Source organism: Coturnix japonica, chromosome 19 (genome assembly GCF_054131305.1).
Source record: "Coturnix japonica strain WE chromosome 19, WE-NBRP24, whole genome shotgun sequence".
NCBI classification, from domain to species: domain Eukaryota; kingdom Metazoa; phylum Chordata; class Aves; order Galliformes; family Phasianidae; genus Coturnix; species Coturnix japonica.
The window spans coordinates 8838848-8854669 of NC_140681.1; the positions used below are offsets into that span (position 1 = coordinate 8838848).

General features: G+C 47.4%; 1 protein-coding gene across 2 annotated transcripts; it reads right to left on the bottom strand.

Moving 5' to 3' along the window:
• Positions 1-3572: 3572 nt before the first annotated feature.
• Positions 3573-7574, bottom strand: HRH3 (histamine receptor H3). Of its 2 annotated transcripts, none has more exons than XM_015881696.3 (3): positions 7308-7574; positions 6722-6888; positions 3573-5891 (listed from the first exon to the last, which is right to left on the bottom strand). In XM_015881696.3, exons 1-3 carry the CDS (start codon positions 7519-7521, stop codon positions 5031-5033), a joined length of 1242 nt encoding a protein of 413 aa, XP_015737182.2. In that variant the 5' UTR covers positions 7522-7574; the 3' UTR covers positions 3573-5030. The 2 variants fall into 2 exon arrangements, with proteins under 2 accessions (XP_015737182.2, XP_085375814.1); XM_085519688.1 differs by having other exon boundaries at positions 6722-6846; positions 7308-7551.
• Between the last annotated feature and the right edge of the window lie 8248 nt (positions 7575-15822).

Below are 15822 nucleotides of genomic sequence, written 5' to 3' on the forward strand. Positions count from 1 at the left end.
GCTGTTACTTAACAGCTCAAGTGTTGGCCAGAGCTGTCGTTGCTCTTCTAGCAGAGAGCTCGTTGTTTTTGAGTGCTGAGATATCTTAAATGAGATGATTAGCTACGCCAAGCAGGTTAATTGTGCATTAATTGTGCTGCTGAATCCCTAGCACGTGGGGATAAAATAATTCACTAGTCCAAACCACATCACAGGTGCATTTGTATGCCTAAAAGGGCAGATGTCATGCTGTGGGCCCAACCTGCCTGTACAACTTCCACTTTTGTCATGAACTTCACACTGACGTGCACAGGATGGATACTTGTGTTTGTACACCTATGCACCATCACTCCTCCTTTCTATCCTTGCTATCCCTGATGCACAATCATTGCATGTTATGGTGAGGGGGGCTTGGTGTTATTGGCAGGTTCTGTTCTATAAGAAAAGCCTTTATAACACACCAAGAAGTCCTGCTTGGTGCATTTGAGTCACTTTTTACATTGTACCGGGTTGTAGAATTTTACAAATGGAAAAATAATAGTCCCGTTTTTCCCTCTCAAATGTGCATGTTTAGCACTGCCCATAATGTTTGGTAATTGGATTAAATATTGGCTGGCTTTTATACCCAGACTGTGCGAGCGGCTTGTAAATTAGGGAGTAAAACTGTGGTTTGCACATACCCAGTAATAAGCAATAGTCATGTGGCCTGGGCTACAGCAATAAATATAAAAGCTTTTCCCTTTCTGGCACTCATCCAGGCTGGCTAGCAACCTGCTTTTTTTCTTGCCTGCAATTCCTACGTCAGAAATGAAGGTAACAACACTCCCTGTTCAGCTCCATCTATTTGTAGGGTAAGTCATTTAGAGTGGAGACGGCCTCTTTCAAGGCTGAGTTTGTACTTAAAAGTCAGGGTGCTATCACTGCGCCAGGGCTGGGTTGTGAAAGATGAATCCTCACTTTTAGAAGCCAAGTTGTTAAACTTTTCTCTAGCAAGGCTGCTAGCCTAGTGTCTTTCCATCCTCGTTTTGCCATAAGAATGCCTTTTCACTTAGAAGGGAAACCGTTGCGTTCCGATCTGAGCAAGTACTAATTACATCTTCCCAGTTTCCCTCTTGGCAAATCTCATTAATTATCCCAGGCAGGTGTTTTTCGACAAAGGCTCCTTGCCTTATCTCTTCTCCTGTAGCCTCCTACGCCAGCTAATGAAGCTTCAGCCTCTGGAACAATGAGGCCATTTATAGAACGACAGGTTGGCAAGAACAAATAAGGAACCATAACTAAGGAAGGGCTCTGAAGAGAGACTGTGGGAGCAGGGCCTTCTATCTGCATTAAGAAATATTTCATTGTTGGTGACTGGGGTGGAAGCAATACAGAGCTACACAGAACGTAGCTGTGCTGAAAAATACTCTTTGGTCGCTTGTTGATGTGCAGTGCTCTGGGAGGGGACCTCAGGCCTCATTGTTTTGGCCTTTACATCCTGTTGTTAATGAAGTGTAGGTTTGTATTAAGAGATGAGAGCTGGCATCACCTCCCAGCAGATCTTACAGCAGGTCACCTAGCCTGTTTCTTTAAAAAACTTCTGGGGACAATTTACAACTGTGTGAATATTGTTTACTAACATCACTAATTTAATAGCATAAATTGTGTATTTCTCTCTGGAAATAGCTGTATTTAATTTTTTCCCCCTCTATGCCTATGTTCTTCCACTTATATTTGACGCATATTATAATTACAATTAGTCATCCCTCTTGTTTTTTATTGAAAACAGATCCTACCTGCTGGTTTCTGTCTAGAGAATAGCAACAGGGCAACTGTTTGGCAGGTTTTATCCAAGTGCTTTGCTAGGACAGTTGATGAGAAGCCCTGTGTTGTCTAATGGCACTGTTGTTTTCACAGTTCATTTTTAATTATGCCTGGAGGCTCCTTTGGCCAAGTGCACAGAGACATTTATAATGTGAACGCTAATAATCGGTGGGATTCACATATTCCTTTAGCCGTGTTGTACTTAATCATCAGCTGCTCTGAAAGTTTAAACCAGCTCAGAAGTCTTCAGTTGGAGCAGCAGGTTTGGGTGGCAGGTCCATACAGTACCTGTGTACTGAGCAGGGCTGTGTGGAAGCCCTTCCAGGGCTGCAGAGGCATTTGAATGTGATGTCTTCTGTGCTGTCGAGCTGAAGCTGTACATTCACAGCCGACCTTTACAGCAGTTCTCTTCCTCTTCAGTAATGACTGCAGCATGTCTTGAACCCCTGCTTTACATTTCAAATGCTTCATAATGTCAAATCCCCAAACCCTGCTCTTTGCAAACCCGCAAGCACAAATCATCCTCTTTCACGGGAATTAAAGAAGCATGAATGTGTTTAATCACTGAGGCACAGGTTTATTTCCAATCATCTGTGCACATGTTGGTACAAGCATGGGCATGTGCAATCTCTCATACAAGAAGAGATAATCACCACGAAGAATTCTAGAAGATTCCCAAATTATATTTTCCCAGTTTATAGCAAAATGATGCACTGCTCCCATCTTATTGAATAATTTCTGTTAATTTGGGGGCTGTTTTTTGCTTATCTCGATATCACTTTCATGCAGTCAAAGTATTATTGGTGTGATGGAAACCACTGAAATCAGCTCATCCCGTGCAGCAAAACCAGCCAGGAGTGGCAACTCTTCTTTCTTTTTCTATCTGATTCAATGAATACAGACTCCAGGAAGGAACAGTTATATAGAAAGTGGAGAACAAACCTGATAACCATAAAGAAAGAAAGAACCATTTGTTCCCTGCTTCTTAGTTCTGGTCTTACATAATAACATGTTAATGTGTATGATGTGTATTGCAGTGTGGGGGAAGAAGGAAAAACACCACCACCCACCTGTGACATCTCCCTGCTTTACTCTACTATGAAGCTCAATTACCAGTCAGTCCTTACTCAGGCAAATGCCTCACACAGGAAAGACTGATAAATCCTTTGTGAATTCATTTGGTCAGTAAGTAACAAACCACAGCATGGGAGGTATTCTCACATCTGATTTGTCGGAGATCTACCTGTTAGCCACAGAACAGGAAGAGTTCTTAATATATTCTGTTAAATTTCCTTCCTGGTAAAACGATAGATAAGTACTTTTTCTGGAGGATGAAAACATGAAAGCTGCTATTTAATATCAGGTATGACAGTCAGAACCAACAATTCCTCCACCCTTTCCTGTAGGTGTAACACAACTTTCCTTTTATCAGTCTGGATCCTGTAGCCTTCTCTCTCTTTATGAGTGAATGAAAAGAAACACAGCTGGAAACTGGGCCCTCATTCACATCACCCACTGCAGGGAACTTGCTTTAGCACGGCATTGGACTACCCGGTCTCCAGAGGTCTCTTCCAGCCCCAATGATTCTGTGATTATGATTTAGTCTTTTTTAGGCAGTTGAGTGGATTTCATGAGTCACAAAGATTTAACGTAAGCTTTTCAGATGGAGGCTGCGCGTAACGTGCTCTGGAAAAGAACTATAGGCAGAAAGAATTAAGTGCCACGCTGTCACCACCAACTTTGGGTGACATCCAGACCCCACTTAATCAGCAGTACAAGAAACGCAGCCATTTCAGGAGCCTTTTCTTTATTGGCTTTAATCGTCTCTTTAGACAAATACATTCACGTTTTGCTTTCAGTTGGATTCCATCATTTCTAACAACATCCTGTTTACCATGAAATATTTGGCAAACTTCATATATAAGTGCTTTACTGCCATTCTCAGAAGGTAGTGAACACAGGGAAGTACACGAGGCTCAGCAGTGCATACTGGCACTTCTTAGTACACTTACTTCGAAACACGTATTTTAGTTCATATTTCATGGTCTGACGGAACTAGTCACAAGACTGTAATATCATGTACACAGAACAAGAGATCATTTAAACCTGGCTTCAGGTGACAGCTCAACAAACATCGCTGGAATAAAGTAGGATGGCATCTTTTGTTTATTCCTAGCAACATCCAAGGAACTGTATACAGCAGCTAAGTGTAGTTGGCAATCACAGCATCATAAGCTTGTGGGTACAACTTCACAGCATTTGGGATTCCATTTATAAATGTAGTTTTCAGATGTATGATCTCAAGCTTCCTTTGCAATACTGCTAAACACAAGTGCTTGCCATGGCAACTGATGATGTACTTGTATTACTACAGCAGTGAGCAGTGCCAGCAGAGATGGGAGTTAGTCTTTTGCTTTGCGATCATACTGCCTGTTCCCAAAGAGCTTATCGAGTCGACGTGGGCAAGCATGACAAAGAATGAGATGGGAAGTAGAAATAAAATGCCCAGTATCTCATGTTAGGTTACAGCCCTGATCTCTTGAATCTGGTGTTCTGCCTGTGGAAAAAGCTGGCTGATTGCTTAAAAAAACAATTAAAAAAAATGATAATTGTGTCGCTCGGATCAGCTTAACCAAAGTCTCCTGCTCTAAAAGGAAGCCTGGCTGTAGACTGGTTGGGGCAGAGAAGTGCCCCTTCTTGGAGACTGGAGAGGACATACCTTGCACCGTATGCAATGAGGATCAACATTATGGCTGTAGCTGCTGTAGTAGTAATGATAAATGAGGCATTTTTTCTTTCTGGGATTCATTCTTGCTGTATCTTCTCATAATAACTTAAATGTAAGGAGAACGAAACAAAACCCCTTCGCAGAACAAATGAGGTTTGCAATGACATAAACTTTAGTTTAATGATTCAAACATGAGTGTAGCCCGGTGGGTTTGGGGTAGATCTTTATTTTCTGGGTTTCTCATTTCAACAAAACGTTGGTGCTGCTCAGGCTGACTAGGTGGCAGCAGAGCTCTGCTGTGCTGGTGGAGGACACATCACTGCCTGTGGTGAACGTTTAACATGGAAAAAAACCAACCTCCTCACTGCTCTTCTGCTTGGTTTTGTTGGTGATGAACTGGCATAAGTTAATAGTGATCTCCCAGCTGCCTTCCTCACGTGCTGCAGAGCAGTGATCCCAGCTTCTGGAGAAGCAATATTACGCCTGTGTTACAAAGGCTCTCCTGCACACAAGGCTAGCTTCATTTCCAGCAGTTCTGCAGGGGATCGTGAGGTTGAATCTTCAGCTTCTTTGGACATAGGAGTTTAATAAAAGCTCTTCTGAAGCTGTAGTGACAGAGGGGATACAGGACGGGGTTGACAGCTGAGTTGATCCACAGCAGCCAAAAGGAAGTCTCGTACCAGTAGTCAGAGATGCAGTGGCCGTGGCAGCCGGCACGAATAATCATAAGGAGGGTGTACGGAGCCCAGCAAATCCCAAAAATACCCACAATGACTGCCAGCGATTTGGCTACTTTCTTGTCTCTGGAGAGCCTGAAGCGGTGGGTCATGCCCTGGGAGACTATCTTCATCCTTTTCTCTAAGGACAGTGCTGAATCCTTACAGCCCTTTTTGTTGCAGCACTGGGATCTCCCTGAGCTGGCTGTCAGCAGGTCTTTTGCTCCAGTGGAAGCTGCTGCTTGTGCTTCGCTCTTAGAGAGGCTGAGGGTTGCAGCCGTCTCCTTCTGCTCCCACTTGTAGCACTTTGAAGGAAGCTTTGCTTCTGGGCTCATTTCCATCTCTTCAGCGAAGGACTGGTTGTGCACTTCGTGGAAAACATCCAGGCGTAGTTTGGTCCGCTTTTGTATGTTCAGGTAAATGCTCAGGTTGAAAAACATGACGCTGATAAAAGGGGTGAAAAATTCCAGCGTGGAGGCTGTCATGAGAAAGTACCAGTTGTAGAAAAACTCAGCATAGCATTCCCCGGTGGGTATGATGCTCTCACCCGAGATATACTCCCAGCTGATAATGGCAGGTCCATAAAGCAGGAATGCTAAGACCCACACCATCACCATCTTCAGCACTGCTCGCCTGGTGTTGCCTTGCTGGGCTCTGTAGGAGACCTGCAATGAGGAAACCTTTCTGTAAGCACGGCCACGCACACCAACTGGTTGAGGCATTTCACAAACGCGCTGTTGGCATTTCTGGTACAGCTGCAAGGCAATATCACAGCGCTCTAACAAATCCCCATGCTACAGGCAGCAGGAGCAATTGCTGGATATATCACACACCTGCCAGGAAGACTTAGAACCCTCATCTTGCAGCACCAGAAAGAGACATGAGTTCTGCTCAGTGGAAATGCATTGCTTTGCTTCAAACCCAGCAGTTTGCTGCTCCCAGCCTCATACCTGAGCTGCCCCCAGCTATGCTGCACGTCCTGGGGACAGGCATGCATCACACACCGGGCATTCAGCTCTGCCTTGATCTGAACATGAGCACCGTGCAGCTGACCCAGGTTGTTCTCAGAGTCAAGGAGAAACCAGGCACCTGTGGCTGTGATCAGCCTGGGCAAGGCTGCACCACACCTCGCAGTACCCACAGACTGAGCACAGTGCCCTGCTGAAGTTGGTACTGAAATCTCCCCAGCTTTGGGTCTGCAATCTGCTTGTCTGCCCCGGAGATCACAGATCTCTGCAATTCATAGCTGCCTTCCTGTCATCTGCAAAGGAACACCAGCACAGTGGGGTCCGGGATATGTTTTAAATACGCCAAAAACACTCATCAGAAACCAGAGCTCAATTAGGTATTTGTGGATAACCATTCCTTTCCATCTCCAGGCTGAAAGATTAACAGTTCTGTGGATGATTCAGAAAGCTTTTAATTATTGAGGCTTATCTGGAGAATAAAGCAGGAAGAGAATCATTTCCCTCTCTGCTGCTGTGCTGGGACTCACCGCTCTTGTCACCGAGAGGAATCTGTCATAGCTGATCAGCACGATGTTGAAGACCGAAGAGGTGCAGAGAAGGTAATCAACTACCAGCCAGAGTTTGCAGAGGCTTCTCCCAAAGATCCATCTCCCTGTCAGCACATAGGGCACGTACAAGGGAATGCAGAAGGCACCTGCAACCAGAGGGCTCCGTTTGTTCGGACACGCGGGGCCGTGACCTGCAGCAGCACCGCCGCCCGTGCGCTCAGCTGGGCTCTGCTCCGCCGGGTGCAGGATGTGGGATGTAGGATGTGGGATGTGGGATGTGGGATGTAGGATGTGGGATGTGGGATGTGGGATGCGGGATGTGGGATGTGGGATGCGGGATGTGGGATGTGGGATGCGGGATGTGGGATGCGGGATGTGGGATGTGGGATGTGGGATGCGGGATGTGGGATGTGGGATGCGAGCGGGCGCTGCGGGGCAGAGGGGTCGGGGAGAAGCGGCGCTGCGGGACGGAAGCCCGGAGCTGCGGCCGGGAGAGCGGCTGGACCCCGCGCCGCCCTCGCCGCGAAGTTTCGGACGCGTTGCTTCGCGGCGGGCGGCACTTTACCTACTAGGAAATCCGAGATGGCCAGGTTGAGGAGGAAGAAGTTGTTCTGGGTGCGCAAGCTGGAGTCCGCCACGAAAGCCAGCATCACCAGCGCGTTGCCGGCCACGGTGACGGCGATCAGCAGAGCCATGAGCGCGCCCAGCGCCGCGGTGCCGGCGGCTGCGAAGCGCCCGGAGGCGGCGGCGGATCCGTTCAACGCCCCGCCGCTCTCCATGGCCCGCACCGCTCCGCACCGCCGGAGCTGCCGCCCCTCCCCGGCCCGGCCCCGCCTCCCGCAGCCGGGGCGCATCCCCCGCTCCCCGCCGCCGCCCCGAGCATCCCCGCGGCCCCCGATGCACCGCTCGCACGGAACGCTGCCGGCCCCTCGTTCCTTTGTCCCTTCGGTTCCCTCGATCCCTCCGTAATATCCACGCGAGTCCCGCTAAGCATCCCCCCAGAGAGAGAGGCCGTGGGGAGTGCTGACGATTTCTGCCCCGATGTCGCGATGTGGATGTAAACGCCTGATTACAGTCAGCCCCGAATGCCCCCGTGCAGGTGGAGGAAAGCAGCGATGCTCTTGCCCATGGTCCTCACGGGCAGCAAGGGAAAGGTACAGATCTCGCCCTGCCCAGCCCACGATCTGCAAACCGGGGGCTTGTTGCCCTTTGCTTCTGGCTGCAGGGAGTCGATTCCTCCTTCCTCAGCTCGTTTGGCTTTTCATAGTTAAGGGAGTTACTTTTGCTTGAATTTATATATATATCTATTTTTCCAAAGCTCGAGCAGAGGCTGAAGGAGCTCCAGCATCGCGGCAGGGCTGGCATTTGCTGGCACCTCTTCCCATCCCTTCACTTTCGGTCCGGGCTGGCAGGAATCGCTGTGTCCGCCCCGGCTCCACCACCGCGTCCCAACAGAGGAGGTCACTGTGAGCCCGCGGAGCGCTGCCGGGGACAGAGAGCGGGGCTTTGAGTCGGGTTTATGGTGGGATGATGTTTAACAGCCGACTCTTTCATTCCGGGGCTGTTTGAGAGCTCGCGCTGTTTGTAATCACCAGCTATTCAGCCAGTTGTTAGTATTCATTAAGACATCTATGCATTCCAAATGACTGCGTGCATAGGGCGGCACTGACTCTGCGAGCTGCTCCTTAGCTGTCAGTCATTATTCAGTTTGTTCCATCAGAACAGAAAGCAGAAATCATGCTTTGGACCGAAGGTAATTTACAAAGGGATTCCAACATGTTACCTGGACTTTTCAATTACTGTTTAACCAGAATGACCTGCCTGGCACCTTGGGTCAGTAAGGGACAGCAGAGCTGGGCAGAACAGAGTTTTCCTGCTCTGTTTCTCTCTTGCTCCAGCAGGACAACTATCAATCCAATGTATTTCTGTAGTCATGCTGTGTTGGTAAAGAAACAAAGGAAATCACCCAGCCTAGAAGGGTTAATTAGCAGATTACATACTGATATGCAAGCAGTTAGTACAGTGGCTCATGTTTTGACCTGGCTTATGCACTACATAAGTCACATGTAGATGTCATGTTCATAAGTGCTTGTTCATTAGGGTGCACTGATTAGTCTGTTGTCACCTGTCAGGGTTTTCTTCTTGCCCTCAGAGCTGTGTATCACCTGGTCCTCAGGCAGATACAAGAGCAAAGAACCAGTATAAAGATCCCAACCCAAAGCTCCCTATTCAACCCAATTCTTAAAGGCTTCTGGAATGTCTCAGCTGAGTGTGATGAGGCAACTGAGGAGCCTCGGAGAGCAGCCAATGCTCTCAAGTAATGCTTCCTGATCTCACGGTACAGCTGTGCTGGCAGCTCTGCTCTATACCAGAAGCTCTCAGGTAAGGGCAGGAGTGAGGAGTTTGGGGGCAGCTTTGCTTTTGAGGAACACTGAGTTTGGATGTGAATTCCACAGGTGCTCTATGTCTTTCAAAGCAGACAAGGGCAATGCGTGTCTATTTTGGAGCGGCTTTATACTGAAAGTGATATCTGCACTTGAACTTTCTTTTAGACTCAAGCACTGAGTGGATAAGAAGTAAATAACCTTGTAAAAATGGCTGTTCTAGGTGGTTTCTCTGTGATGTGAAACCTTCAGGCTAAGAGGCAAATAACTTCTGCAGCTTTCTGGTGTTCAGGAATCTGTGTGTGTTACTCTAGAGTGGGATCTATCCAATTGCCCCAGGACCTTGGGCTGAGCCTGGCTGGGGCAGCCTGCTCTGCTGCTTACAATGGGAAGCACACAGGGACTGTTGTGGATGTGCTTTGTGGCATCTGGCTTGGTGACACTGGCTTCTCTTTCCCTTGTTTACTATTTTAGTTTGACGGTCCTACAGGGACCAATTTGGAGTTTCTTTTGCTCAGCTCTATTTCCTCAGTTCAGCATCTCATTTACGTTGTCTCTCGTGACTTGCAGAATTGCACAGAGTTTTACGAGCCAAACAGAGAGCGATGGAGAAGTTTTGCCTTCCCAAGAACTCCTGTACAAACAACAGGAGCTTCCATGTGGGACTGTTCTGGCTGCTGAAGATGCAGTGCTGGGATCTGTTCTTAGAGTAGCACCTTCCTCTCCATGATCATCCATGCTACAAAACCAGTTCTCAGTTGCTTTAGAAGAGTTGTAGAGATGGTGCTGTTCAGTTAAATGCTTGCTCTCGTCTTAGATTTTCTTGGATGCTCAGCATCTAATGAGCCACAAAATCCAGATGTGAGGATTGGATTGCTCCCTTCCCTGGGATGCATGTCAGTGTGACTGTGAAGGGACAACTTGGTTGGCTTACTTTGGTATTTGTATCTTTTATCACTTAGGTTTGTAGCTCTGAGGTGTATATTGAAGCATGTGTTAAAAACAGCACCCATTGACAACTTCCCAGCATAACAAACCCAGAGCTGGGAGGATATTCCTTTGCAGCTGGCTTATTAATTACATGATTGACAACAGCTCCCACCTTCAGGGACTGTGATCTTTCACAAATAATGAAGTGCTAATCAGGACTGAATCATTAAAACAAAACCACGCTGTCTCTCAGTTTGCCTTGGAGTATTCATGACCTGAAATCTTCCACACGTTTCTCAGTCAGAACCAGTAGAGGTGGTGACAGCCCCATTCTACATACGAATAACCACCACCTCCATGCAGCAGCAGAAGGCTGGAGGGGTTCACAAATTCACTGTGCCTCTGTTCCACACACAGCTATCATTTGGTGCTTGCTCTGATGATCTTGGCTGCAGCTCCAGAGTCATACAGTGCTTTTACATCAGTACAAGTTCCTCTATTGTGGGTCAAAATACCCCACCACTGTCTGAGCTCAGCTGTGCAGAAGCACAGGCACATGCAGCCCATGTGCAGCTCCTGTTGGCTGCTTGCTCAAGGGGAGAGATGGAAGCTGGAATAGACCCAACAAAGCCAGTGTATCAGGTGCTAATGATGAAGGGGTTATTTGTAATTCATATAGACATGTGTCCTCTGGATGCTGATCAGCCTTCTCTCAGCATCCCTCTGCAGAAGAACTTGAACTTCAGTGCAGGTTCAGATATGTATCAATGCAATTACAAAGTAAAAGGACAGCTGTGTCCTGAAACGGGAGAGATAAGAAAATCAGAAGACACAGTACCAGGACTGCTTAAAGGGGAAATGAGATCTTTCAAGACACCTTCACTTTGATGCGTGTCTGTCTTTGCACTCTCACAAGTGAGAGCTTTACAAGAGAGGTCTCTGCCCTTCCCCAGAGAAGGGAGAACAGACTGGGGCACAGCAAGCCCCAAACCTCCACCAGATGCTGTTACGGCTCTGCATTATTGCCTTTTTTTTTTCCCCTCTGCTTATTTCTGCCCTGTGGAGCCAGCTTGTCTGTGGAACAAACTTTAAAGAAAGAAATGATTTAATAACCTCTTTCTATTCATGCCTTTACTGATGAGGGTTGAAAGTGCTCTGGCGTTCACACAAGTATCTGTGCTATGAAGCCCATCCCTTTGTTTTACTTCTTTTTCTTCTGCCTTTCATCGTAGGAAATGTTTATTCAGTTTGGAAAAGTTCTTTTTCTGAGATCCCTTCATGAGTTGGCAGTGCCTGGTAAGGGCAGCTCAGTGGAGAGAAGAGAGACCAGAGAGGCTGAGGATGAAATCTCCAGAGGAGACTCTGAGCTCCTGCTTTGCCAGAGCCCAGCTGCTGCACAAACAGGGAAGCCAAACCCTAACAGGAGCTTTGTATAGGTAGCATCAGAGGATGAGATACAGAAAATGCCATTTCCCACAGTAGTGATACTTCTCCAGCAAAATGCTGCTCTTAGACACCAGCAACAACTTGTCTGTCAAGCCTGGGGAGCTATTAGGACTGATAAATAGCGAGGCAAGCTGAACCTGCATGGAACATCATGAAATGAGCAGCTGGGCTGCTGAGCCAGGTGGCAAAATGACTTCTACTGGTGGCGGGGTCACACTGCAAGAGACTGAATGGAGCAAGCTTTGTGTTGGATATGAGCCCCATTTCTAGCTTTATGGAACCAACAGCACTGCTGTGAGCATCAAAGTGCTGAGCTTTTCTGCTCTGAGGGAGGAAAACAGGTACAGCACAATGAGTAATGCAGTGTGTCTGATCAGAATTAGCACCTGGTTCTTGTCAAGGCCAATTCAATATTGTGTTTTGAAATGAAAATTTCAGAGCACAAGGGGAATAAAACCAAAAGTCATCCTGCATCTGTCAGCTTGGACTCAATTGGCAGCAGCTGTTAAGGCCCATAGATGTTTTCAGAGAGAGACAGCAGGGTCTGAATAACGAGACATAATATCCATAAGCAGCTGTAATCAGCACTGGAAGTATTTTGCCATGTGGAAGAGTAAACATTACAGTTCTGTTGACAAAATATCAGTTAAATTTGGTTCTCTGCTAGGGGATGGCTTTAAAGAAGCTGGGCTGGATTTCACTCCTAGCACTTCTGATGGCAGTAAGTAGTGCAGGTGTGGAGCTTAGCAAGGATGTACCAGCAGTTCCAAGTTGATGCTGATATTGTTCTCGGGTGGGCATAAAAACAGAGCAGCTGTAGAGAAACAAGCTGGGCTTCTCTGGGCTTTGCTGCAAGCTGCAGAGCTGTGTGCTCCTTAATTCTTAATCAAATTTTATAAAACTTAATGGTGCCAAGCAATTAGAGGAGTAGAGTTTAAGCCCACTTATGGCGCCCATGGCTTTCTTCAGAGCTGCCATGAGGTTCTTGTGGGAGAAGATCTGCAAATGTCAGCTCCCTGCTGGTCTGTGGGGGCCCACGGGCAGGAAACTCATTGGTAACCTCATGTAATATTTAAGAGGTTTCCTGGACCGATTAATTATAATACTTTATGTACTAACTATCATATCTCTCATATGTATCAAAGTTTAATTCTGTTTAATTCATTACTGCCACTCAATGTAGGCCCAATTCTCTCTTACAAAGATATTACCATATTGGTTCATTGTGTGCAATAGGAAGGAAAGTGTAGCTCCCTTTCCTCCAGATGCTTTCCAAGCAGAAATATAAAGCTGGCTTGTCACTATAGACCTCCATGGTGGATGGAGACTTTATCTGAAGTGTGTGGATTTCTTATGAGAAGAGAACAGGATGAGGTGTTCAAGGCTTGTTGGGATGGGGCTGTGGGCAGCACGAGCTGGGGGGGGGCAGCCAGCCCATCGCAGGGGTCTGGAACTGGATGAACTTTAAGGTCTCCTTCAACCTAAGTCATTCTGTGATTCTATCACATCAAAACCTCCACTCTGCTGCCCAGGAGGATGGGAAGGAGATGCCAGCAAGATGCAAGTGGAGATGCAGACAGAATCAGCTCGGCTGGTCTGAGGCTGCCTTGATACCCACTGTCTGAAATGTCAGCATACAGTCTGGGTGGTGACTGACACCTTCATCAGAAGAGCTCAACCCACACACCCATCTCTTGTGGATGAAGAGCAGGCAGAAGTCACCGGAGATGCTGCTAATATTGTTCCTAGCAAGTCTGCAGGAACTTTAAGCATCTCTTCAAGGGCAATCTGTGAAAGGCATTGCACTGTAAAGTCCAGCAGCATTGTAGTCAGTTATCAAAGCACTTTTCCCCCAAAGGAAGATGTCTTTCAGGCTAGAGGAAAATATGGCCATCTGTCTGTTCAGCCCTCATCAGCTCTGCTGGATTCCTTGACCCACCCCTGTGAGTCATGGTCACCCCGGCTCCTCTGCCCTCCTTTTCTGTGCTTGAACAAGCCAGAAGATTGCCAGAAGCTGCCTCCTCTGCCTTTCTGTTTCCTCACAGGCCCTGAACTATGCCTTGCTAGTCTCTGATTCCTTATTTTTTCAGGCTTCCTTTTGATGTTTGCTATAAGTCAGCAGAGACTAATAGGGAATACGTCAGGCATCTGAATATAAAATCACAGTGAGGAGGGATTAAAAGGGTTACAGTGATAGGAGGAAGGCAAAGCATTTAGGAAGCATCAGCTCTCTGCAGGAGAAATAACAACAGTGCTCAGGATGTTTTTACCTGTCTTCCTTCTACCAGGACCAAACAAACATTCCTGGCTGCTTTGACCTCCAGACAAGCCAGTAATTTGAAGTTAGAGTGATACAGAGATATAGTAGAGGACAAAGAAACTTAGAGCTCCCCTGGGTCCTGAGAAGAGCTGGAACCTAAAGCAGCTCCATTTATTGGGTTAGTTTGCAATGAATGACATTTCAGCAACAAGAGCTGTTACACCAGCCAGCGTCGTGCATGCCAAGGCTTCTGTCCTGTTGTGCTACATCTGTGTCTCTGCAAAGACAGGGAGTTTGCTGCTGCAGTCCATAACAGGATTCTTGTTTTCCTTACTGCAGTTATGAGACCCTTCTTCTTGTGAAACCACTCAGCTCAGCCATCTCAGGGGGCTCCGGTGTGACAGAGCTGCCGCTGAACACAACAGTCACTGAGGTCTCACTGAGTTCAGAACGTGCTGGAATGAGCCATGGGGGAATAACAGGAAAACAGAAAGACTGAACGTCTTCCTGTCCTTGATAAGAAATCAGGTCCTGCAGTGCTGATCCCCTGGGTGGGGTGCAGCTGCTCTGCAGGTAGGATGTCGTGAACTGGGAGAAGCCAAGAACTAGAAACAAGGTTATGTACATCCAGTGTAAACTAAGGGAGTGAATCACACAAGAGATATGAAGCCACCTTGCGTGGGAGCCAGGTCTTCCATCAGGAGCACTTTTGTTCTTGTTGTTCTCCATCTCAGCCTGGCCAGTGACGCGCAGGTCACTGAGCTGGTGCCTGTGCCTCCAGGGGACAGCAATCAGTCAGTTACTTTCCTGCATGTTATATAAGCCAGAATTTAGGGATACTGGGAGTCAGCCCTCCTTTATGATTGCCTGAGAACCCTGTACTTGGTTATCCCAAGGCCAACAGCCACAGGAACCCAGCTGGCTCTGCCACTTCCCCAAGCCTCAGTGAGCTGTGGTTGTGACACATTGCCTACCTGCAGGAAACAAGAAGAGAGAGATAATTCCCTACCTGGATCTCTTATTCTTCTTTCCCTTCTTTCACCGGGCACGAGAGACACTGGAAAGCTTGAAAACTACAGTCAAACAGACCAAAGTCTGTGATGTGCCATTTTTGCAGGTACTGTTAGCTAATGCAGGCTGTCCTGCTGCTTGGCAAGTGAAGGATTCCTTGGCAGTTTGCTTGGCAAACAGAGAGGAACAACAAAGTTTGGATACAAAGCTACAAATGTGCTTATGTGGGGCTGCTTTAGGGTTGTGCCTCCAAGGGCCTCTCTATGGCCCTGCTCACCGTGTCAGGCTCATGGCAAGCACTGAGCAGTGGAAAAAGCAATGTGAAGACAAGGACGGAGGATTGTGTCAGTAATTGCTTGGCTGTAATTATCTGCCATTGTTCATCCTGTTAGCTCTTCCTGTTTCTCATTAGCATAGAGCAGAGAAAATGTTTAATTGCAATGCTGTTCTGTATATGGCACTATGTGCAAGCAGAGCAGACCAAATCAGGCTGCCCTGTGTGGGCGAGGCAGAGATAAGCTTCTCTGGGTCAGCAGGGTACAGCTGATGATAATCGAGAGGCAGAATTCAAATCACTGCTGCCCACCACAGCCTGCATTGACAGAAGAGCAGCCTCGAGCAGGTGTTGTTCTCTTCTTTCTGCTGATGGAGGCAGCCTCACTTTCCTGTTAAGATCCCAAAGCACTTTGTGAGGAGAGACTGATTTTCCAAAGTACCCAATTGAAGTTTTAGCCCATCTGCAGGACTCAGCTGACCGCAGGTGCTGCCAGTGCTTGCTGGAAACCTGTACTAGAAATGGTTCATCGTGCACTTTGGTGCCAAGGGATGTCAGGGAGCCTCGTAGCAGCAACTTCCCCGTGGCTTGTGCCATGCAGCAAGGATTTGGGTTCCAAACGATTGCTCTCTGCTCCCAGCCAACCTCTTCCCTGCAGGCAAAGGAGTTTTTCCACGCACTGTCTGGGTCTGTGCTCTCCATCGATCTGATCAATGAGTGCGGTAATACTGACACGATTACTGTGCCTTGTTAGTTTGAACGCCCCATCCATCCC